The sequence below is a fragment of the Python bivittatus genome, unplaced genomic scaffold (assembly GCF_059951505.1).
Source record: "Python bivittatus isolate LINGU-HERP-01145 unplaced genomic scaffold, Pbiv_v1 ctg000020_np1212, whole genome shotgun sequence".
Taxonomy (NCBI): Eukaryota; Metazoa; Chordata; class Lepidosauria; order Squamata; family Pythonidae; genus Python; species Python bivittatus.
This window is the reverse complement of record NW_028277030.1, coordinates 82,341,119-82,367,996: the sequence shown is the minus strand read 5'-3', so window position 1 is coordinate 82,367,996 and position 26,878 is coordinate 82,341,119. Positions and strand designations below refer to the sequence as shown.

Here is a 26,878-nt window from a genome sequence, read left to right as displayed (position 1 = left end):
CTCTGATTTCTGTTTTTTGAAGGAGAGGAAATATCTGTTGGATGATTATCTGTAGTTCTTTAACAAAAGCTTAGAAGAAGCTGAATTGTGATTTTTGGATGTTCCTTGAACTTTCTCATTTTAAATCTAAAGCAGCGATACTGTCGAAGGCCATGTGACTTCAGTGACATTCATGCATCAGTTGGGAATGCATTGACATGATCGCATTATGATGATGGCTGATTCTCACTTCTGGGGAGAGGTCAAACTCTTGCAGGCCTTTTTTTGTCAAGATCAATTTAATTTGTTTTTACCACAAGTAATCTCATTGACATAGAAGACATGGGGTTATGCGAGCTATGAGGACCTCACTGGGTGCTTGAGAAGGATGCCTTAGTCAAATCAGCTCAAGGCTCTGACTGAGACCATAATTTGCACACTGATTGCTTTTTTGAGTAGGCTCTTGAGAACTAAAGGCAGAGATCACTGCTCTCTGAAGAACACTTGGAGAGGTTAGTCTCCATTGCCATTTGTGTGAATTGCTGAACAGTTTCTCTTTATAATGGAGAATCGGAGGAAATTAAGGGAGGCATTAAATAAAAGTAATCCATTATAATCTCTGCAATAAATATAAATAAACATGCAATGAATGTTTTTTCCTCTTTCCATCCTTCTTAAAAGTAAGGGGGCACATAAGAAAAGAAGACAGACTGTGGTTATGAAACAAAGGCAGCAGAGTCACCTCTTTGGGCCTAGGAACAGATTTTGAGAAGGAAGAGCAGAAAAGACACAAAAGAGATCTAGCCAAGGACGCTGCCATCATTTTCACCATCGTATTTAGCATGTGTGTTTTTATGAATTCAAGTTACAAAGCTCATACAATGCACAGAAACTTTCTAAACAGATGACCCACATTAACACAAACCTAGCTAGAACAGGATATGCCTGAAAATACTAAACTACTGAACAAAGTCTAAAATGTATTGTCGAAGGCTTTCACGGCCGGCATACGATGGCTGGTGTGGGTCTTCCGGGCTGTGTGGCCGTGTTCTGGAAGTTTTGTTTCCTAACGTTTCGCCAGCATCTGTGACCGGCATCTTCAGAGTGCAGGAGCACAGACAGGAGTACAGAGAGAACTGCTCCTGTCTGTGCTCCTGCACTCTGAAGATGCCGGTCACAGGTGCTGGCGAAACGTCAGGAAACAAAACTTCCAGAACACGGCCACACAGCCCGGAAGACCCACACCAGCCAAAGTCTAAAATACTGAAAAGCAAAATTACAATTGCTAATCTGCTAAGCATATTAAATACTAAAATGCAGAACACTAAATAGATTACAAATACAAATTTATAGTCTATCCCAGCAAGATATTTATTTATTTATTTATATTTCAAATTTAGTCACTGCCCAGAGTTGCTCATTTAGTGAGATGGGCAGTGACTCAATTTGATAAACAAACAAACAAACAAACACTGATCTTGCTGGGATAGAATATAAATTCAAATGTTAAGATTCTGAAGAGTATCTAAAGTACTAAAAAGCCAGGGGTTGTTGCTGTCTTTGTCTGTCTGTCTGTCTGTCTGTATGTTTGTCTGTCTTCTATCTCTGTCTGTCTGTCTGTCTATCTATCTATCTATCTCTTTCTCTCTCTCTCTCTCTCTCTCTCTCTATCTATCTATCTATCTATGTATTTATCTAAAATACAGGATATTAAATTCTTAACAGGTTATTCTAGTTAAGGTAGCTCTAGCTGAAGTAAATATAACTTCAATTACTAATTTTCTAAAAAAAATGCCTGAAATGGTAAAAGGCTGCATTACTTAATTAGTAATCTGCCAAGTATCTACAAAACTAAAATATTGAATGCTAAGTATGAAACTGCAAAACTGTTAAATGTAGGAAATTATTAAATGATAGATTAGAATGGTCTTGCTCAAACACTTCAAGTGGTTGACTAAAAAAAGAGGGTTGATGATGGCAATGAGAACAATAGTGATTCATATAAGCCAGGGGTCCTCAAACTTTTTAAACAGGGGGCCAGTTCACGGTCCCTCAGAATGTTGGGGGGCTGGACTATAGTTTGAGGAGAGGAGGAGAGCCGCCGGACCCGGCATACTTGTCATGTAGAATAGTCTGGCTCTGCAATTTCCCTCTTCGTGCATCAGCACACAGCCCTGACACTTCCGCTTCTGACAGACAGCGGCGGTGGCCAATCAGGCGGGCGGGCCGGATAAATGACCCTGGCGGGCTCTATCTGGCCCATGGGCCGTACTTTGAAAACCCCTGGTATAAGCAATGTAAAATATACAAATTATTGGATGGATCCCCTCTTAAAATCCTCCCCTTCAAGTTATTCATTCATCTTCTCTTACTGCATCCACATCATCATTAAAAGACAGTTGTCTCTTAATTAATTCTGAATTTTTAACAAACTGCATGAGGTCTTTCCAAGTTAGATTGAAAGGGAATATGTACCTAATGTCCTGTATTTTATGTTTCTTTTTGTGAGTTTTCCATTAAGACTGTTTCTAAAAATTTAGAGTGCCAAAGGTCTAATTTTGGAATATTAGTCTTCCTCATTTGTAAATATGGATATTCCAGACTTAATTTGGGGGTTGCTAGGATATTACTTTTTAAAACTGTCAAACTTTTGGATAGTCCCACCCAATGTCCCAGTAAGTATTTCCACATCCCTTCCAACAGTCCTCAAATATAAATCTCAGTATTCAGTATTTTAGTTTCAAATAGTTTTCTCTAATCCTTCAGAGACTGAACTTAAAACAGTTCTGCTACTATAGAGCATTCCAATTTTTATCACTAATGTTTTTCCCAAGTTCCCATACCCAAAGATGCTTTAAAGTCTGGGTTTGCATTCCAGAAGCCATTAATATCATATAGATTATTGGCACTGCCAAAATTTAGGGTTAGGTTTTCTCTCTCACTCTTCCTCCCTGGACTAAGCTGGTCTTTATTTAATGGCTGTTGAATACATTCTTGAAGGCCATCCCTTTACTCCTCTACATTTTCTGATGTAAAGGAAAACAGAAACACTGACTGTGGTAGCATTATACACAATAGAAGGAAAAAGGCAATGGGTACTGTAGTATATATTATTGGGGAGGAGATGGCAACAGTGTTAAGGCTAAGTGGAGACTTCCAGTATTCATAGAGTCAACCATTCAATAGTTACCTAATAAACTCTTAGGTTAATTTATTATGGAGTGCTTTGCAAATGTAATTTACCACCAGAATGGACACCCCAGTAAACCAGTCTCTTTCCCAGGATTTTATATGATATGCTGGAAAGTCAAAATGGTCAAGCCAATTGGGAAATCTTTTCAGACTACATCTTACCCTCAGAGGTCTGGTTCTCAGTCCCTATCTTATTCCACTTACTATGTTCAGTTATCCATGTGTATGACTAAGGCCACTTTAAATCAGCTTTTGATCTTTGACTCAGAGGTTCTTTTGACTTCACATGTGTTCTTCAGACATATGTCCTCTCTCAGTTGGAAACAATGCCTACAGGCATTACGTACCTACAAACATTAGAAAGTCTTTTAATCACAACCTCCCCTTTTATGGCGGAGGGCAAACAACGATAAGGGATCAAAATGAATTCTCTCTTTTTTTTACAAGGCAGCAAACAAGCTCATTATACTGATAAAATTGCAAATATTCAATTCTAGTTCAAAGTTTCCCTAAAAAGGAGTTATTAAGGGGAGAGAGAGAGAGTGCAGAGGATATCTGAGGTTATGGAAGAATGGATAAATGTGGAGGTATATGTTGTATTCTTCTTGGTATTGGTATTTTCATATTTTGCTTTTGGAATTGGCAAAGACTTGATCGCTACACCATAAGGCAATTGATACGCCCTGTAGAGGGAGCTTTCAATATCCTCCCATAATGTATCTTTCATTGGAAGCAGTAGGGTACTGAGTGATGTGAAATATTGGGTAATAAGCCCTTCAGTTGGCATTAGATGATACTGTATATCTCTCTACTGCCTCTGTCTCATTTTTCCACTTCACTGGTAACTACTTCGGTAGGCAAACTTATCAGAGTCACTCCTAAGTGACCCTGATAATGGTGACTAGAAAGGGCATTTGCAAAAGTTTGTGTCTTCCATGTTTTTTTCTTCCTGCCCTCGTACAGTTTCTCCAACACTGAAGCATCCATATATATCTTTGCTACTTTGTTAATTTTTATTTTCTTAAATCTGAACTGGGATTAAAAGCCATCCTCCCTCTAAGAAGGTTTTCCCACCTTGTCCTGTATTATACCATGCTCGTGTTTTGATTACCATAGTTATTTCTCCACAGATGCTCACTGTCTTCTAAGGACTGAGCTCTCTCGGGTATTTGTTTTAAAGGAACACTTGACAGCTTTTGGGGAACTGCAACATTAAATGACTGGTGATGTCCTTTTAAAAGCCACAATCAATCCATTTCAATTTATTTTATCTCTTTTTTAGGAGCGTGCCCTGTCATGGCTTGATTTGCAAAGAGGTATTCAATCACTCTTGTCTATATACCCCTTTCACTTGATACTGATCCATGACCAAGGATCACAGCTTCCCAATGTACAGCGAATACATTTTGTGCAAACAACTGCTGACAGATTACCATAATGTTTCCCAGGCAGTGCAAGTTTGGTCCTGCATATCTATATGTTGTCCCCAACAACCAAAAACACTGATAGGTGCTGAGAGTGACAGAAGGAGGGGGAGGTGAGTTCATAAGTTGTAAAGATTTACAACATTGCCAGTCTCTTTCACAGTACAAAGGCATTAGTGAAAGTGACAGGGACAAGTTATGAGCCATTTACTTGGGCTATCAGGAAGGATTTAATCTCACTAGGGTCACGGACTGGAGTATTCACTGGGAATTGCTGGTGCTGTGATAGGCTGTATCGGAAGGCCTGGAGTGTAGAGATAAGAGTTTAAGTCTAGCTGGAATTAGAAGCTGCAGAATTTGCTGCAACCCATTTGGTTCATATCCTGAAATGCCTCTAAACAGCAGCTCAAGAATTTTGGTGTTAGGACCTGCGCACAAGACAAATGTTAAGAATAACAGTGCTGTTCCTGGTACAGTAACAGTAATATCAGCTGTATGAGATTCAACCTGCTTAATTTTTAAAATGTGCATACTTCCCATCAGAAGGCTCATTTCCCACTTGATTACCCTTTGCACGCCTCTCCTTTTTTGGGGAAAAAAGGGGGAAATGATTTAAAATGTCAGTATTTTAATAACAGTTTGGGCAAGTTATGAATGTGCCTGGCTTATACTTGTCACAAATGAAGCTGCCTTATATTAGGAGCATTAGTTTATCCAGTCTAGCATTGCTGAGCACTGAACACATGATTTGTTTTGAAGATGATTAACTTTAAAAACAGGCTAATTTCTTTCACTGTGTTTTGGAATTCTGGAGCTAAGAGGCAGTATATTATGTTCTTAAAGTATTAGACTAGGACTAGGAAAATGCAGGTTCAAGTCCACCCTCAGGCTTGGAACCTCACTGGGTGACTGTAGTCCAGTCACTCTCTCTCAGCCCGACCTACCTCATAGGCTTTTTGTGGGGATAAAATGAAAGGAGATCACAATGTAAGCCACTTTGAACTCTTGAAAGAATGGACAGAATCAGTTAAGCAAAGAAATCCACATTTCAGTTCAGTAATTAAAACCTTTGGGCCTTCCACTGACTGTACATAGAAATCTACAGCTGGCTATAACTTTTTTTCTTAAGTTTGGAACAACGGAATGAAAAGTGCATGCAGCAAAGGATGCAGGTCTGGATGAATCCTGCCATATCGCAGAGCAACAGTGACCTTAACAGTTTGTGTTTTAAGGATGCAAATGATCTTACTCTATTCTGGGGAGGGGGGGATTATTATTATAAGAATAAGAGAGTTACAAATATACAAAATCTAAGCAAAATGTTAGATCCCCACACTCTAGGGAGAGAGGACTAGTGATCATTGGAACTATATAGCAATCTGTTATTTTAACATTCCTATCCAAATGCCCTGAGATTGAAGAAAACTGATAAAACGATTCATTGGAATTAGAAGCGAGAGCCGTGACTTACAGACCTACATTGGGGAGAAACATATCAAATTTAACAGCTTTTACTCTCCATCTCCCGGTGGCCCTCTGAATGTCTAAATAGTTAACAAATGTTTGGGAGGATTCATGTTTACATTTATTTCTCTTTCATTCAAATGTCTCTGGTATATTTTCAAATGACCCGGTTTGGAACTGGACACATGATTTGGCCAAAATGTAATAGCCCTCCCCTAAATAGATATTTAGTAATCACTGCAGTTTTTATACATTTTGTTAATAGTGGAATAGAATTGTGTGAAGGTAATACGGTGTGATTTGAAATATTAATGCTTTTAAATTTCCATATTGAGACTAGTAGCTCCATTGTGTTGCTCCACGCTGCTGTTTGTTTAACCAAGTGTCCAGTTTATTTGTTTTATGTCTCCTATATCAGGTGGCTTTTCTAAAATTAATGCTTTCTGAATAGGTGGTGATGCCCAGAACAAAGGTTAAGAATGTCAGTGTCCTTGTTGCACAATCACTTTATAAAAACCTTCAATATTTGAAAGTTCTTCAACATACCAATAAAGGTAGAAGATGATTTATTATTGTCGTTGCAGTTCTTCAGCTCAACATTCTGTAATGGTGGTTGTGTTTTTATTTTCTTTTTTTTATAAAGGAAGCTTTAATACAGAAATGATATAGAATTAAGAAAAGCAAACAACATCAAAAAGAAAAAAAATCTTGGCAGTATATTTTGTGTTTCTATGCATGTGAGGCAAGGGGTGAGAGCTTCTGTGGACTTAAGGAAAAATAGAAACATTTTAAACAACCTTGTTTATATTTCTATATGGAACAATGTATTAGGAAAACATAGCTGATATAGTTAAGAAATGGTGACCAGATTCGGATAATCAGTTTGTTGTTTGTTTGTTTAGAGTTGCTTTATTGGTGTGTTACATTTTTTACCCAAGCTGTTTTCCACATCTTTAATTAACACTGATCCAAAGATGTACTTTAGTCTTCTAGTGTTTTGCAGTAACAAACCTGGTAACTAGCAACAGGAATTACATCAATCTCTTAGGCTGAATCAGTTTATTTCCTTAGAAAGGATGGATAGTAAACCAGTAGTGGGATTCATTGGGAGGGATTGTTGGGTTATTTTTCTCATTTCTTCAAAACTTCAAAGGCCCTGCGAAAGGCCAGCAGCTGTCTCAGCTGGGTGCACCTCGTCAGCAGTGGGAGGAGGAAGACGGCAAAGATCAGCTTGGGGCGGCAGGAGACAGCAGGGATGGGCGGAAGTGGCAGAGTGCAAGATCCAAAAGGGCAAAGATGAAGGGGAGATAAGCAGGTGGGGGGAGTTGAAGCACGCACTGCAGTTGTAAATGTGGTCAGGCTGCCAAGCACCCAAATTTTGATCACGTGATCATGGGGATGCTGCAACAGCTGTAATTTTGAGGACTGGCCGTAACTACCATTCATTCAGCACCGTCATAATTTTGAATGGTCACTGAATGGATGGTCATTAAGTGAGGACTACCTGTATTCTATGATTTGTTTCATCCTAGGTTTTTAACAATTGTATATAAAGGAAGAGAACTTGCATTGTTATGTGCAGAACCAAAGAATAGGCAATGTAACTGGGAGTTTTTGAAACAAAAAAATAGAACTGGGATTTGAATGCAGCTCTTCTACCAAGAAATGATAAAGATGTAGTTGTGATGTCTGCTTTAATCTTGAAAAAGGAGGTCATAATTATATTTCTTTAATTGTTGCTAATCCTTTGTGATAATTACTCCCAAATATCTATACCCTCCTGGAATGATATGAAATGTGGTAACTTCTTGAAATTGTTTGTGTGATTCTTGATCAACACTGATTAACGTAGCTCCATTTTATCACAAAGTGCTACTGTACAAAATGTATTCAATTCAAATTGCAATTTTGTTATATATCTATTGGGATTTTGAAGAAAAATAAGCATATAATCTCCAAACTGATGTTTTCTGATGTTCTGTTTCATAAAACTTTGAATATTTTTGCCTTCCTAAAATTCAGTGCTAGAACTTAATAATAAAATTGAACAAAATAAGATGGAGTAGGCATTCTTGTTTGGTGACCCTCTTTATTGGTGTGTGTGTGTGTGCATATGTGTGTATCCTATCTCCTATCTGTTAATGCAAATTACTGTTTGTGCCAGGATTTATTGATCGAGAAGTGTATATGTCGAAACTGAATTTATGATAATAATGTTTTAAGAAATTTACCTTCCCCTCTACCAAAGCCTTTAAAAACACCTGGAGATAGAAGTTTTGATGTATTTAGCACAATGTAATATATTCAATACACTTCTAATTTAATTAGCTGTGTTTCTCTTAGGTATAAACCCAGATTGATTAGAAAATATATAATTAGTTAAAAATACAGTATGTTTAATCTATTGGCAAGTGATAAAGTACATTTTTAAAATCTTAATTTTACAATGCAATAGGCCTGTATTCTTTGATTTAAGAATAATCAGAGGCCAATTTTGTTTCTAATATCAGGAATTTTGCTGCTGTGAATATATTTTTAAATATATAGACATGTAATATTCATACCTGAAACTCATCTCTGCTGTCTAGTGTTTAAAATGTAATGATGTTACATATCAGTTGATTAAGTTAGTCATGATCATTAATTTAGTGAATCTAGAATTTGCTAACGAAATGTTTAAGATTGGTAGATATAAATAAATATTCTATAAATGAATTCTGTATATCTTTTTAACTTGGTTGTTAATTTTGTCAATTATACCAGTAGTAGTATTTCTATTATTTTTATTTTTTTAGCTGCAAAGGTTTATATAATCTTGAAGGAAGATTTCCAAATGTATACAATCTGTGTTTCAAATAAATCATTTGAATCTGTTGTTGTTCCAACTATACATTTATGAATATATGAAATGAAATGAAAATACTATTTATTTTGAATAAGTTTCATACTTAGATGGAGAACCCAAATAATTTTTAATATTCTCCAAACATTTTTATGAGATTACAACAGTTCCATCACTTCTGAATTGCTATGGTCTTGCTAGATTTTTGCACATTGTAAAAGAAACAGTTTCTTACAGCAACTGGATGTTTCTCAAGTTAATTAAACGTTTTCATATATCTTTGTCAAGCACTGTTGGCTCAGAATGGCAATGTTATGTTAAATGTTAAACATCCTTATTTTTGAGTATACTGAAGTATGTACGTTCCTCAATCCTCTTTGTGACCCAGGACTATGGATATTTCATGTATTTGATAATTTATTTGTAGCCTCATATATTGGATAAAGGAGATCCTGCCATTGCTTTCAGTAATTGAAGGTTCTGGGCATGTTCATCAATGGTGCATTTCATCTCCTCTTTCATTCTTTCTATGGCCTTGGACATTTTTGAAACAGGATGGTAACATACATAATTCAGTCTTTGTTTTGACTGCCAAAGCTGTGAGGAAACATCCAGCTATTTGGCACTGGCAAACTAGGCCATAATTTTTCTCTATTTGGCAGTTGTAAATATTTCCTTTTGATAGCTCTGTTGAGATCTGTCAAACCCAAAGTATATACAACTGGTCATTGCTTTTTTCATCAGTGACCAGAACTTACTCTGATCGTTTTACAGTATATCTTGTAAAGTCTCCAACCTTGGCAGCTTTGAGTTAGCCATAGAAGACAATGGACATCTTCCTGTAGTGATGAATATCTGGAGGAAATCTTGCTCACAACTTGAATTTTTAGTTTATGAGGCAGGAAATCCAGTTCTTAACTAGATCCAGAAGTCAACAACTTGTATCCTATCTAAACTTGTTCTTCCACTTCAAGAGCTTGTTTGTTCAGATTAAATTTTTCATAGAGGCTCAAACCAAAAACTGATACTACTTTGATCAGAAATCTCTTTTTATAGCTTGGATAATGATATACATTTCCTTCAATTGTGGCTTTATACCCAGATGGCAACTTACTGTTTTGTTAGTAATAGTTCTGATCTCATTTCTTAAAGTTTAAAAACAACTATTTTCTATAAATATAATCAAATTCTTATCCTTATGCTTCATTTTCTTCTCCCTGCTCTTTATCAAGTTTAATTGTACACAATTCAATTGTTTGGGCTGTCTGCAACCCTGTGAGTTTCCATATTATAATAGCTTTTTCTTCATAGAGCCATGGTATCTTATATACCTGCCACAGCCATCTCTGTTTTTCTATCTGTCATCACAGTTGCATTTATAGAGTTATAGGCAACTGGTACATGATAGCAAGAATGCAGAGCTGGAGTTAATTTTATTTAGCTATATTTCTTCTTACTTTGTGAATATTCCATATATTCAAGGCATTTAATTACATAGTTTGTACTTTCATGGATTGTGCTGTCCTGAAGTTTGAAAAATCTTTACGAGATTCAGTCTTCTCCCCAAACCTACTTCTAGTAGCGATTAGTAATTAAAGAAGTCTGTAATCAAGACTTTGAATAATCCCAAAAATGGCAGATATTGCTGAATTTGTGATATTTCTTCATCCATTTATTTATTCATTTGCATATATCTGTCATTCATATTTGGTTTTCACATGCATATCACTGCATAAGGATCAGAGTGCAATAATCGCGTCATAACACGCTTCTTCACAGTTACCACATATTGCAACAATTGCTTGACTAGAACAAATACAAAACTCACATAAAGAAATATTATACATAAAGGGATATTATAAATAGAGGCATGCATGAAACAGAAAGCATCATTTGATTGGAACTTGCATTGGAATGTTTAAGCTGATGCAAGTAGCTTGAATTACTCTGGGTCCACGTAGCAGAAATAACTTGTTTGGATTGCTCCAGTCATAAAAAACAATGGAAGCTTGGAACACGGGCCTGCTCTGTTGTTTTCCATTGAGGACCATACAGTAGGAGACGGGCACTCATGGTAACTCCCACCAGCCAGCCAACTTGCAGGAAAAAAAGGGTAAGGGGGTTGGTTATTATAATATAGTTTTTGCAAACCTTAAAACAGATCCCTACATGAAACAATGAGAACGATTGTTCTGTTGTGCTCTGACTGTTTGTTGTTGCCTTGTATTTCTTCAGGCTTAGAAGAAAGGACAGTCACTGCTGTTGCTTTGGAACAAACTGTGCATATATCTAGATTTGTAAAGGGGACAGTGAGAGTGCCTTGTGTGTGTGTCTGGGTACGCATTCCATTTTCAATGTGCCAATTACTTGTTAATAATTCATCTGGAACTCTGTATTTATGGTGTCAGTTTACGAGCCAGATCCTAAAGTTTCAGCTACTGGGTCTCTCCTACATTTGTCAGCATCATAACCATAGGCTTTTTTGGAACTGGTACGCAGCCAAACTTTTCATGTGATATTTTGCAGGATTGGATGGCAGGAATAACTTCCCAAATGGCCTTACTGCTCATGAATTACTACATTCTACATGAGAGAAGTACTATGGAAGAACCTCTCATTTAGGATCAAAATGACTCCAAAAGTCAGCTTCATGTATTTAATAGAAAATAATAGGTATGAGTACAGCAGAAAAAGTAGGTTGCAGTTTTATTTGCTATTCTTTACATAATTTTTTCCCTTTGCAGATAAAACTTTTAAAAAATCTGACAAGACAGCTGCAAAGACAACTTCACAAATTTGCTTTAGCATCAAAATGCCTTTATAGCATAATAATCTTTTTCATCTCACTTTTCTCATTTAGGGGAAGTCTCATGTTCCCACTTTCACCTAACTCAGCAAAAGTGTGCCCTGACAATCAATTTTCCTGCCATGTCTCACCCATGAGTGAGGCAAACTTAAGACATCCTTCGCTGTACCTGCATTAAAGGAACATTTCCCCATTATTCTGACATCACCCAAGGGCAGCCTCAAGTTAAATAAAATTTGTTAGGCTGTATAACCCATAATTTTAGAGTGAATTCAAGGGTCTGTGGTGACTTAAACCAGAAGCAAGAAAGGCAGGATCAAGATCAGCTGTGAGAATAGCACATTTCATGCCATTATATTTTCTGACAATATAAAGATGGGTAGATAGTACATGCAAGAGCACTTTTCTCCCTCCCTGCCCCTGCTGTTACAAAATGTGACATTGTAGGCTTTGTTTTATGCAACCAGAATGATAGGTTTATCACAAGATTCAAGAAAATGTTTAGAAACAAATGATGTTTCTGTGTTGATCATGCCCAGCAATTCTTATTTTACTTAATCTGATCTCATTCATAAATCTTACTTTAATAAGTTCAGTTCAATTGGATTAGTAGTTATTAAGGTATAAAGAAAGGTGATAGAAATAAAGCTGTACTTGATGATAACTCTTTCAATTCAAATATATTTGCATGCTCTGAACTGAAATGAATTGAAATGAGATCTCTTACCATGTGATCAATGGTTGACTTTAATCTGGTAGCTGAAAGCCCGATTTGTGCTGCAGTTAAATTATTCTTAGCAAAAGGGAATTTAAAACAATGATGATAATCAGAGGATTCCTGTTAAAAGGACTAAAAATGAACCATCTCACTTAGAATCTGAATTTGCTGCCTGCAAAAGGATAGTCAGATTGTTTCTGAATTTGTAATTGCTATATTTGGCACAGATCTTAGAAACAGGCAAAATGTTGATTGACTAACATGATATCTGTTATGTCCATTTAGGGCAACAAATTAGCCCATGTTACATATGCCATGATCTCATTTGTTCCATCTTGACATTTTTATACACTAGTTGTAGATTCGTCAACAAAAAAATCTCTGCTGCATTAGGCCACAGTCTAATCTTGTTTTGGCATATACCAGTGTTGTCCAAACTTGGGCACTTTAAGATGAGTGGACTTCAGCTCCCAGAGCTGGCATACACTTTCAAACACTGGCATACACTTTCAAACAGTGGCCCGTCCACTTCCACAATCAAAGGAAGTCCCCAGCCAGGACACAAAGATAATAGTTTACATATAATCAAAACCAGCATAGAATCATAGAGTTTCAGGAATAATTTCAGCCATTAGGTCCAAGGCCCTGCTTAGGGCAGGAATCAAAATTAAACTATCCTCAACTGATCACTTTTCAGTATCTGGTTGAACACATCCAGCGAAAGAGGAGCCTAACATCTTTTTGAGAAATTGGCTCCATTGTCAAACTGCTATCATTGTTAGGACATTTTTTTTCTTAACACTGAACTGCAATCTTTCTTCCTATAACTTTTCATTATTCAGTGTCCTGCCTTTGAGACAATAAAAAAGAGGCTTGATTATCTTTTGCAAAGGGTGTTATCAAATTCCCCCACCTCCAGTCGTCTTTTCTCAAGGCTAAACATAATTAGTTCCTTCCATCTTTTCATAGGACATAATTTCTAGTCTCCAAAATGTCCTTACTGACTTTTTCTAAAGCTGTTCAGGTTCCTCTGAATTCTTAAAGTGTGGGGCCCAGAACTGGAGTCATTACCTGAGGTTTTGTCTAATTAAGACAGTGTAAAATGGAATTACTTCATGTGATTTGGAAATTGTTTATTTTTCTCTTGATACTTTCTGCTCCTTTTTTTTTTTTTGCCTGATATAAAATGGTGATCTAGATTCTGTTTGTAATGTATTGAAAGTATTGACAATTTACCCCAGTCCAAAAAGACTCTTTGTTAGCTCTTAGCAGCTAACAACAAGACATACAGTAAATAGTATAAAACCATGAACAATAATAAAGCAAAAAGCAATAATATGATCAATAGTATTTGATATGGCTTTCCGTAGTCAGCCAGGGCAAAACACACATTGTAATGGTAGTGATTTCACTTGTTTTCAGAATTCAAGCAGGGTAGTGACACCATGAATCTCCATGCAGGTGTGACATGGAGCGAGGCCACCACCAAGAAGGCCTGTCATCTGGTCCATGCCCCATGAACTTTTCAAATGAGAGAGCTCTGGATATGTCCCCTCCTCAAAAGCTATCACTGGACCCAACAGTCCTGGACAATTTCCATCCAGTCTCCAGCCTCCCTGTTTTGGGAAGGTTGTTGAGGAAGTAGTCAGGCATCAGCTTCAAAAGGTCTGGGGGGAAATGGGACAGGTATGGTGCAGTTGTTGTGGTCTTGATTTCTAAATGAGTTTCAATACTATTGATCATTGTATCTTTCTGGCCTCAAACCAGGAATGGAATGAGGGAGCATGATTTATCTTATCATCATCTTATCTTATCTTATCTTATCTTATCTTATCTTATCTTATCGCCACCCAACTCCCAGTGACTCTGGACAGTTTACAAAATGTTAAAAATTAAAACAAGAAAACAACATAAAACAAAAAGAGAGAGAGAAAGATGTCAAAAATAACTAACTTAGATGGGAACAGGGAAAAGTTTTGTGGATGTTGTGTTCTCTGTGGGCATTTCCAATCAGTTTTGATAGGAGGTGTTGATCAAGTCTGAAGCCCCTGACTGATGAGGTTCAGGACTTCATGCTCTCCCTTCCTGTTTAACAACTATATGGTGAAGTCATCCATCAGTTCAGGGTCAGGCATCATCAGTATGTTGATGATACCCAGTTGTATATCTTGACCCTAGGCCAATCAAGAGATGTTGTCAAGGTCTTATCCCAGTGCCTGGAGACTGTTGTGATCTGGACAGGGAGGAACAGACTCAGATTCAATCCTAACAAGACCAAGTGGCTGTGGGTGTTAGAATCACCCAGGTCTGGGGAGCTTCCATCAGTACTTCTGGATAGGGTCACACTTCCCCATTTGTGACTGGTACACAATCCAGGAGTCTTTCTGGACTCTCAACTTCTGCTCAAAGAATAGATGGAGCTATGGCCAGGAAGGCCTATGCACAGATGCACCTGGTGTGCCAGTTGTGTCCATTCTTGGACTGAGAGACCCTCCTTACACTCACTCATGCCTTGGTCACCTTGTACATAGGCTATTGCAATGCATTCTACACCTACACTTCAAGGGCTGGCCTTGAAGAACACTCAAAAGCTGTAACTGGTCCAGAATATGACAGCAGAAGCAGAGAAGGGCATGCCTTGGAATGCCCACATCACCTCTACTGGGCAAGCTGCACTGGTTCCCAAAAAGCTTCTGGATGCAATTCAAGATGCTGGTTATCACCTGTAAAGTCTTAATTAACTGAGGAACCATCTAGTCCTCCATGATTTCTTCCTGTCCATTCTAACGCAGTTGTCATACTCAAGGTTCCAACCATTAAGCAGTGCCATTTGATGGAATTGTTGAAGCCATAGTACCTGCCCTCTGCAATAGCTCCCCCCCAGAGATTTGAATGACCCCTATTCTGCTCTCCTTCAACAAGCCTTTAAGAACTGCCTTTTCCCCAGGCCTTGGCTAGGGTGAACTTCTTGTGGTAGGTGCATGCAGACAATTGATTATGGGCTCAGATTTATCACTGTTCTTTCCTTGACTTACTGTTTTTCATATTCTGTTATTTTATTTTATTTTATTTATTTATATATCACATTTATATAGCTACCCATCTCACACAAAGTGACTCTCAGTAGCATACAACAACTAAATAAAATAACAAGTGGATAAAAACAAGCATTATAAAAACGTAACAAGCGATTATTAAATAGAAACATTATCACAAATTTTAAAAATTTAGATTTAAAATATACAGACCTCACAGAGAGAGCAGAATATCAATCATAGTGGAGCCATCTGAGAATGTCTCTGGTTCCCCAAAACACCCAGGCCTGATGACATAACCAGGTCTGGAGGGTCTTCCTAAACGATAGCAGGAAAGGAGTGAGCCTTACTTCGGGGGGGAGAATGTTCCACAAGGAGGGAGCCACAGCGGAGAAGGCCCATCTCCTGGGACCCACCAAATGCAAGTCCCTGGCCAAAGGAATGGGTAGCATACCTTCCCTGCCAGATCTAATGGACGAGCTGATGTAATCGGGGAGAGGCAGTCCTTCAGATAACCCAGCCCCATGCCATGAAGGGCTTTAAAGGTCAAAACAAGCACCTTGAATTGGATCCAGAAGTTTGTTCTTGTTGTTGTTGTTGTAGTTTGCCAGCTAGAGTCATCTGGAGTTGGCATCCTTACAGACAGACAGACAGACAGACAGACATCACCCAGAATAAGTCAAATTGAATTTGAATTCACATGTAAGTACTGTGTAATGCAACTGCTCACATGCATTAGAAAATTGTGCAAAATACTGTAACTTCATCTAGCCATTGATATAGGAACTGTAAAAAAAAGTAGCTGCACTGTTTTGAATTTTTAATATGCTGCATTTTCTCACCTAACCAGAGTAAAGTTGTCTTTTTTATAAAGTTTGTTAGATTTGAAAGTCTTTAAAATCATCTTTATGAGGGAAATGGGATTGTTAGCAGGTAGGAAAGGCCACAGCTGGAAAAAAATTTAAAATTTGTTAGAGGCAAGAGCCATATTAATAGTTAAGTACAATTTTTAATGGAAATCTTTTCAGTGAAAGAGAATCTTCGTTATATAATAATGGTGCTATTAGGCAAGATGTTATATTCATTCAACTGGAAGTGTGTGGGTTTAAAAATGTAACATGCAAGTATAAAAACAGATCCAGATCATGGATCCCCTTGGCTATATAAGTGTTATGGGGTTTCAACCCTTTGCCCTCTGCAAAAGGATACTGCAGTCTTGATCCAAATTGTGACCCTGTAAGTAGTATTTTAGTTAAAGAGAAAACTCTTAATTGTTCCAATGGGATCTTTTGGTTTTTTTTTCCCCAAGGCAGGTAAGTGTATCCTTTGATCCTTTTAATTCATTACAGTATATAACAAAGGGTTTAAAGCACTTACATCAGGTTTTACATGAAGTTTCTTGTGGCCGCAATCCCTCTTTCTCTTAAGTAGCAAATATTGTCCTCAAGACTAAAAGAGGGAGGGAGGGAGGGAAGGAAGGAAGGAAGGAAGGAAGGAAGGAAGGAAGGAAGGAAAGAAGGAAGGAAGGAAGGAAGGGTTTTCTCTTTTCCATTATTCCCATTATTAACAGCAATGTAACCACTTCAGATCTCCAGGATGGGAAAATATGATAGGGGCACGTCCCTTAGAAGTTGTGGAATGAATGTTTTAGCTCAGCTTTTGCTGCTGAAGCACTGAAGGATATCTGGAATACTGAATAGATACAGATTCATAAACATCACCAAACAATATGTAGAAAAAACAATGCTGGGGAAAATCCAGGCAGTTTTTATTCTGTTGCTTGGCTTTAAATTAATTCACTCAGTTATTCACTTTTTAAAATATGTTTTGCATGAATGTTTGTTCCTCAGCTGGCTAATTTGCAATCTCTTTTGACATTTTCTGTCTCCGGCATAGATATTGGTAGGCTCAAAGATATATTTTGCTGATTTTCAGCAGTGTTTTGTTCACCAGGGAAGAATATCTGAGGAAGAATATAAGCATTTATAACTTTTTCAAGCCATCTACGTGGTTCAAATTATCTGCCAGATTGCTGACTTTCTCATTCTGATCTCTGCTTCTGACCTTTTCCATGATCTCACAGGTCAAAAATGTAATTGAGTTATTCCACTTGATTAATTTGGCAGTTTGCTGAATTTCCCAAGTACAACTTCTTCAGTTGTTCAAACTGTGATTGAAGTTTGTTTGGTTCAATTGATGTTTTAAAGTAATTTTCAATCTGTGGTGTTAGCCTTTCTTGAGTGCAAAAGGACACTTGGATAGGAGAATCCTACAAGTTGCAGGAAAGGATTCTGAAACAGGTAGCACCATTCTTCTTTATCAGGCAAGATCAGCACCAGCTGGAATTAGCCTGGCAGTATCTGCATTATATTAAAGGAGTGCTGAAACACTGGCATTCCATTGTTGTGATATGAATTGGCAGATGGTCCTTCCAGGAGAGGTGATGCTTTGTTCTCAAGTTTCTCTGTGCATCTTTTTAGAAAGAAGGTCAGAAGTGTTCATGCTTAGACTTCTTCTGGTACCACTTACATTAACATTCTCATGGTATCTTTCTTGTCCCTACTCCACAGATTCTTAAAGTGTGTAATTGATTTATGGATTGTAATGTTCATGGACCTATTCCCATGTTCTCTGTAAAGGGACATGCACACTGATACTACGTAAATACTAAATATTAAAATTATTGTTCCTCCTTGGTCTGTCCCTGCCAGCCTTTCAAGGTAGACCAGACAAGAGGCAGCAATCATGGGCAGTAACACTACCTTTATTGTAAGGCTACAGTAACAGAATCTTGCAAGCCTGAAAGTATCTCTCCCCTCCCTTACCTTTACTCTCCCGAAAAATTGGAAATGTCCCTTCTGAGACACTTTCACCACCTTCCCTCTTTCGGGCTCAGATTTCAATTATCAGACCGTTGTCTAGGCTGAAGCTCTTCCTCCTGTCTCCCAAAGTCATTCCCGCATACCATTACAGTTCCTAGATAATATCTTATAGGCTCCACATAGGAGAATATTTACTTTGGCTCGAATTGGGGCACTACCTATTAAGGGCAACAACCAGCAGATATATAAGTGTCTCATATGAAATCCAAACTTGTTTCTGTTCAGGCTCAAGGGTAGAATCTGTCTCACATATGCTATTGTTCACCCAATGGCAATCAAGTTGTGGTGAAGGGAAAACACAAGTAAGCCACAGCTGTTGACTATAAATGCCTGCAGGCTCAGGGCTGACTAAGCTTAAAGGTTGCTCCGCCAAAACGGCAAGTGTGCAGGTTGGAGAAGAAGATGGAAGAAGATGGCAGATACTACAGATCTGGAACAAAGAGAAGCCTGCAGAGAAAGTGCTGGAAATTACCCTTATCAAGACCTGTATGAACAGACTCCGCCACCCATCCATGCTGCCTGGTTGGGACCCGGCTCATTTGCCAGGCCCTAAATAGAGCTGGTTCCTCTATTGGAATTCCTTACATGAGGAAAGGAAGGGGCCGGGGTCTTCACAAGTAGGGATTTGCCTGTTTGCTGAGGCTGGGATGCCCATTGAGTCAGCTGGTGCGAAGGAGGATATCAAACCTCAGACTATTTCTGCCTGTCCCATTTTTCTCCCTAGATTTGAATATTTTATGTTTGAGAATTTTTGTTTTGTATGCTTGGTTTGGACCGCTGACACTCCAAAGAGACTGTGCTTGTTTTCAACCCCTGACCCTGAATGCTTAAGGGTCTGGGAAGAATAAACTGCAGCAGGTTTTCTACATCTTTGGAGTCCAGTGTTTGTTGGCTGTTGCTCATGAGTCAGCTCCCCACCTCTCTGGCTACAAGGAACTTTGCCACATATTTCCAGTTGTTAATAACTCTAATTGCCATTATGACCAGGAAGCTTCTCCTGAGTGACCACTCTTCGAAAAACTCTAAGAAGGTTGCAGAATTCTTATCAATAGCTATAACTATTAGAAACTGTCTGGTTCCTCCCTCGTGCTATTAATTGTTAGTTGCTAGTTGCTTTAGGATTTTCTTGCAATTTTAAAATTTCTTTTTATAGTCATTGTATTGTATGCTGGTTTTTTATTGTGTTTGGTCTTGGACCGTAAATAGATTTTGATGGATGGATTCAAAATCCACATTTGTACCAAATACATTGCAGAAAAAAGTATAATAATTAATAATAAATCTCTGTCAATTAAATGTGCATTGATGGTCTTATATAAAATAGTTACATTGATCAGCATTTCACAGAAATATGGTGTCTGTTCAAATCCTCTGCAGATGCACCCAACAATATCAACAATATCAATTGCAGTGCATAGAGAGGTATTGGATTTGGGTTATATTCAATTCAATTTGCAAAGTTGGTTGTACTGGTTTGCTTTTGTTCTCTTGGTTTTATTTTTTTAAGATAACATTTTCATTATGAACTCTAATATACCCCAACAGCAAGGTTAATGATATTACAGCAGTAGTAGTTTATAATCTTGCAGGGTTTTCCCCCCCTTTTGATTATTGTAAACTAGTGTTTATAATTTACTTTGCTGTAGGTTTCAGGAGTTTAGTTGATGGCTAATTATAGATCAATAGACTGTGCTCACAGTTAGAGAAAAGCACAGTACTGTAAATCACAATAAAAATAAAGTGGGTAAAATATTAATTTGGAGTCAATAGGAACAAATTTACCATTCTTCTTGACCAAATGCTTGTCTGAATAAAAATAAATGTTAAGTGTTTCTCAAGCATTGGGCAGCTGCATAGAAGACCATTCTTTCAAGTTCCCACCAACTTTGCTTTGTATATTGGTGGGACAAGGGAGAAAAAAAAACCCTTTTGAGGATCTTAAGGCCTGGATATGTTTAAAATTCAGTTTTCAAACAATCAAGTGGCAGGTTTTACAGGTTGTATAGGGAATAATTCAGTTTCCCATTGAAACAAATCCTTGAAATAGCATACAGGCATGAAACTTGTTCAGTATAAAAATTCAGAAAAGCAGCAATTAGAACAGTAAGAACAGAAATAAGATAACCCAATGTTTTGCATTGGCCTTTCTCTCAAAGTCAGAGCAAACCAGTGTTTTATGTTTGTCCTGTAAAATATTAAATAAATGGCTACAATTAAGCTGGAAGGCATTCTATAATCTGGGAATCTCAATAGAGGCTCTGCTCCTGAGTTTCATCTGCCTTACTTGCAAAGACAGGGCATATGAGCAAGGTTTCTGAAGATCTTAATAAAAAGGTAGGGGTTTTCATGGAAGAAAACTGTCCTTTGGACATTTGTGCCCCAGGTATTTAGAGCCTAAGGTCAAATCTAGGACTGGAAATGAATCAAAAGCCAGTTATTATCTTTTATTACTAAGTATATAATAATGGCACTTGCTGCACCAATTAATTTGATATACAATATAACCGTAAGAGCTATTTTGACAAGAACAAGTTTTCATTTTACATTTCTGTTGCTTTGTTTATGTGTGTAATACATTTAATGTACACTTTACTGTATGTTCTACATTCATTATATTTGCAACTATCTAAGGTAATGTTGTTGAAGAAATTCATCACAGATTTTTTCAGGCAAAAAGGTGTGAAATACAAGTATGAAATCCATTGTATTATAAATGAGGATATAATTCATGAAATCCTGTAGCATTAGTCTTACAATACATCTGAGCTCAAAAATTGCATACAAGAATGCGTATTTGGGAGAAGTGTCCAAAAATTTACAAAAAATATATGTTATAGAACTGTTATAGAACATTACAATGAAAAAATAATAATAATTGTAAAACAGTAGAGAACCTTGAATGGACTGATGCTTGAATAGACTTTCTGCTGATCAGACAGTTATAAACCAGTCTATATGTACCTACTACTGTATACAGTTTCTTCTTTTCCTTTTTTTATTACTTGTGTAAAGCACCTGGTTTTTCCTTGCTTTCCTTTCTGCCTCTTTCAGTAAGTTGTAAAAGAAAATAAATCAATTATTTTCTTTCCCTTGAATTTTGATTTTTTTCCCCTTTCTCTTTTTCAAAGGATCCGTCTTGCTGGGAGGATGTTTTGATTCCAAACCGCATCAGTGGTATTTGTCATTTCCAAAACTGCAGTGGAGAAATAGCGGTAAGAGACTATTAACATATAGTGGCTATCAAAAAGCAGTATGAATCAGGAGGACTAAATTATATATCTATTTTGCCAGAATGGTTACTGATTAAGGGAAATATGTTGCAATAGGAATATTCGTGGGTCATGACCTTGTAGTGGGGACAAGAGATCATAGATGAGAGGTCAAACTAAGTACGGTCCATTGAAGGAGATGGCAACCTGCTTCAGTGTTCCACCGAAAAGCAACATCACATCAATAATCAACATCTTGAAAAATAAGCCTCCCAAGTCAAAAGTCAAAAGGGATCCGAAAAGCTACAGAGGAAGAACAAGTATGAGTACCACTGGTACTTACAATATGACTGAATTTAAGACAAAAAGATATCTTGCCATTGATGAGGCCAGAAGCAAAAGGAAAGTTCACACACACACACACACACACTTCATTGGTAAGCAGAATATCTAACCCAGATTTCATTTTCCAGGATTTGTATGTATGCCATTCTTGTTGATTTTCATGGATCTTGATAAAATCAGTTTTAGAATTAAGCACTCTTTCAACTGATTTTCTAGAGTCATTGTGCAATAAACTGGTAGGCTGTGATTGTATTTACCACATATACATTCCTGCTTTTTACCACTATGGAACTTAAGAGAGTCCACATCTATGTACTTATCAAATGCAGACCTGCTTAGTTTCAGCAAAATGACCACTTCATATGCCTTCAGAGAGTATCCTGGGATTTGCCACCTGTAAAAAGCTAAAATAAATATGAAGCCACTGTGTATTTGTGTATTTGATTTCCTGTATCAAGTTGGGAGAAGAAGCATTTAAGATAAGTAGTTGTATTTTAATATTGTTCCGGATCAGTTCTCAGAGTATTGCAAAGTACTAGATATTCACATCTGATAACCGGATCAGTCCTATATTTGCAAAAATACAAAAATACAAAAAATACAAGACAAAGCTCTGTCTACTGAACTGGACCTCATATGGGTTTCAAGAAGTTTTTTTATGTGTTTTAGAGACGCTGGTATATTTCAGCTATGTTTATCTCACCTTCAGAATTTATTTTACATAAAGATAATAGAGAAACAAGAAACTTCTTCAAGGCACCACACACAAAACAATGGATGGGCAACAAAGACTTTCAGATATTGTGATGCAATGCCCATCCCTAATCAGGGTTGCACTAATTATTTCACTTACTGTTTTACAGAATGTACAGCATCATTCATTATTAAAGTGAACATTCCAGTTAGAATTTTTGAAAATCAATCTTGAAAGCATCGCAATGGTTGGTAGAATTTAGAGGACTCGAACAGGGTATAAAAACAGCATCCAATCTGTGATTGAGGGTTAAATGCTTTTCTTCTTTACTTTCTTCCAGGATATAGTCTGAATCCTAGCTGATATTGTGGATAAGGCTAGTTAATTTGCCAGCATCTTTCCCCATAGCTTTTCAGGTTTTCTTAGAGGAAAACCTGCTCAAGATAATCCTTGATTATGTCATGTAATCCTAAATCTAATCTGTGATTAGAAGTACAAATTCATCTGGGTATTTCTCTGTCCTGGGAATAACCTTACAATGTTCTGATAACCAGAATCCAATTGCCATAATCTCCTGAACATGTGATACTTTTATCCTTTAGGATTTTGACTATAATGGAAGTATACTTTATAAAATCTGCTTGTGAGTAATGTATAATGTCAATGAGGACACTAGTGAATATTTGGATTGCAGTCTTAAAACAGAAAATATGATTAGAGCTTGACTTCAGGATTTGGCTTTCCCATTAAATTGTATAGATTTAGCCGTTACAGATGCTATCATGTTTTTCCTAAAGCATTTTTTTTTCAATTTTCTTTTGAGTGGCGGCACAACTCAACTTGCCATTTGAATTAATATCAGTCATTCAGAAAACTTCAGGCTGTATGTTTCTTGCTCTGCAATGCATATGGAGCCCATTTTACCCATGCATTAACTGGGTTTGCATCCCATGCTTAACGGCTTTATTTGTGTTTTATTGAATAAGCCACAATGGCTGAGTTTTCACATAATTCAAAGCCATAAGCCAAGTTATAATGATAAGGTTTTAAGATCATTGTAAGTCAGAATCAACAAAATAAGTAATGGCTTAATATGATGTGTGAATCCAGACATTTTAGATGTGTGAAGTATATGAACCTAGCAAGAATGTTTGTTTATATAAGAATATTCATTCTAAAAGAGCTTTTCTGCGGTACCATCATAACAGGGTAAATCTTCATCTTAGGTTTTGTCCTGATAAAGAATTTGAAATGCCTTTCAGGCAGTGGCATCCATGGGGTGGCAGGGGGTTGAGGTCAAAATAAGCAAGATGGAGTATGGACCATCACAAAGCAAGACCCGACTCTTGTGAATATGCATAGTCAATAGATGTATAAAAGGGGGTGGGACTTGCATTCCAATGCTCCATCCACCCTATTTTGAGCCTCCCCTCCCACAGATGCCACTGCTTTTAGACAAAAAGAAGGCAGAATTTCTCTGTTTCTTTACAAAGTTCCACAAAAGCTATTTATAAGAACATGTGCCTCAAGATACAGGGTTCTGACATTGGCTTGGTGTAGAATTGTGGGAGCACCTATGCAAGGCTGCAGGTTGTGTCAAACTATGATCTGTTGATAGTTTTTCTTGCCATACTTAAATCTATTTGGGCATCCTGGGATCATCTGTGTGCCATCTTTTTTAAAAGACTGAAATCCTACCAGTGAATTCTGTGACAGACAGGCAAACAATTAGAAATGGCTCTGCATCCCTTGGACTGCTTGTGGTAGCCATCAGCTGATGCCCCAAACCCATCTTTAGTCCTTTAAAGCTATAAAAGCTTGGACCTCCAGCTGGACTATCAGTCTGAGTCATATATTGCTGTGAATAACAACTGCAGGGACTGGTTCTTTGTCTTAGGTCCTCTGAAACCTGAATTGTGTCCTTGCTTTTGTTTACGTAGAACTTGTAATAAGCTTGGGAAAAGATTGCCCCTCTGCACCCAAAGGCCAAAACAAAAAACTGCTACCTTGGTGTGGGATGCAAGTGTTCCCACAAAAGTAGGGGTGGGGATGCTCAGGTCTGGCATTCACAAAACAGGAAGATGCTACCCTGGAATTGACAGGTCAGGAAAATGGGCAAGCTATTGTTAATATTCCAAAGCAGAGACATACAGTACTACATTAAACTGAATTGGAATCCAGTGTTGCAGAAACCTAGTGAACTCTATTGACATTATGCCATTAAGAGGAGTAGGTCCTTCATCAGGAACATAAGCATTATTCTGTTGACCTATTCTTAGCTTTCTGTTTACATTTTAACCTGTCTTTACGTATAATGGCATGACTGTATATCACACACAGAGAGACAGAACATGCCTACACATGCACAGATTATTGATGTGTTCCATGTGGAGAAGCTGGAGAATGGTTCTTTTTCTTCTCATTTTTAATCCAGGGTTGAGCAGACTCTACTCATAACTGTGGCATGGCTATGCAGGAATGTTAGTAATATAAAAAATAAGGTGGCTTGTGTCATTGAATATGACCATTTTCATATTCATATGTATCACAGATACGATACATCATGTGGAACAATCTGTAATTCTGATTAAGAATGCAGTCTTGTGGATGTATGTTCTAAGTTAGCAGGATGTACTTCTGAGTAAGCATGATTTGGGATTGAGACATGGTTTGTGCCACAGGACTCTGTGAGAGTTTAAGTAGAATCAAACTACTTTTCCCTCTTTGGCAATTATAGGTACAGTGATGTGTCTTATAGCTAAAATACATGTATCTTCCAAAGTAAATTTTCTACAGCCAGTTTTATTTCTACCAGAACTTCATGGATATATTCTTTTTTCTTACTCTTTAATATTGCTGAGAATATTTCTCACTGGGGGAAAATATACCTGTTCTAATTTTAAAACTCTAAAGCTTGTAATGGAAAATTATTATTAAAAGGCATTGTCATGTAAGAGAGCAGTGTCTTAGGATTTGTGAAGTGAATGATTGTGAAGTGAATGAATGTTCTCTATTTCATTTTTTAAGCACCAGGCAATTAAGCAGTCTCTTTTCCTTAGCCAAGTTGTGACTGGCATGAAAGGATCATTGAGAGTCTAACAGAATCAAGCCTTTGAGAAGGTGAGCAAAAAGACAGAACCGTGACCTTGCTGAGAATCACTCTGAAGTAAGTCAACCGCAGGGGACTCATCAACCCACTGGGATGAACCAGAGAATATATCTAGCTAAGAGATTTATCCACTTGCAGCAGTAAAATATTAGACACGGGGTTCAGATAAGTCAGAAAATCTTACACTCTGGATCTCAAGACTCACGCAAATGGCATTATTATCCAAACATGCTCTTGATCTTGTTGTTTAACTAGGTGCATTAGAAGTGCTTCAGTAATCCTAGAATTTCCCAGGTGTTTCTGATTTAAGAGGTCCCTAACAAAGCTCAATTTAAAAAAAAAAAAAAAAAAGGGTCGTTATATGGTGGAGAAGGTTTTCTCTAATAGTTCCAGCTGCGTAGCACTTTAAACTACAATCACTCTTAGCCATTTTCATTCAGTCCCAAATGAAACCGAGCCAGCGCTGGTGCTGAAGCAAAAATCAGGAGCTGAGGGCCACAGCAGTAATCGGCAGGAAGGCAGCCTGTACCTTCACCTTTCTCATGTGGACCATGTAATACGTCTTCCGATCCAAGAAGAACTACTGATCTAATCCATTGGAGCTTGCCCATGTAATTTCTTCTCTACATGAAAGAGAACGAGGACCCGTGTGAGCATTGCCGCAATGAGGCATTTGTAAGCCACCCGGAGTCACCGTGAGTTGGGCAGCCGTATACATTTTTAAAATAAATAAATAAATTTGTACACAGGACCTTGTGTGGTCAGCAGAAGGAGACGTGTTGCCTCTCCTCCATCGCAGGTTCCAAGTAGCACTCCATTAAGGATCCAGGCTGCAACTGGACTACATCTCAAATGATATTATACATTAAGTACTATACAGCTTGATGAATTTGGCTTACATTTGATATCATGGTGGGATGAGGATCAAGTAGGTCAGGCTCTTGCCTTACAGAAAAGTAAGAGTGAGGCCAGCAAAATTCCTCACTCCACGTGTTAATCTGAAATCTCTGAGCTCAAAAGGGTGGCCCGTTCTGTAATCACAAGACCTTAGTGTGTTGGGGAACATGGTTCACCAGTGTGGTGAGGAGTGGAAAACAGATAGAAAAGAGATTCCCACTTCTTTTTTCTTGGCTACTGAAAGGCATGCGTAGGAGTGGTGTAGCAAAGAATTGGAGTAAG

General features: G+C 37.6%; 1 protein-coding gene across 2 annotated transcripts in view; it reads left to right on the top strand.

Annotated features, from left to right (window-relative positions):
- Positions 1-26,878, top strand: part of PRKN (parkin RBR E3 ubiquitin protein ligase) — a 700,377-nt gene that overhangs the window by 330,398 nt on the left and 343,101 nt on the right. For both annotated transcript variants that reach the window (XM_088142815.1, XM_088142813.1), the window contains exon 5: positions 21,471-21,554. In XM_088142815.1, coding sequence (XP_087998941.1) covers positions 21,471-21,554 — 84 coding nt within the window. The remainder of the gene's footprint in view (positions 1-21,470; positions 21,555-26,878) is intronic.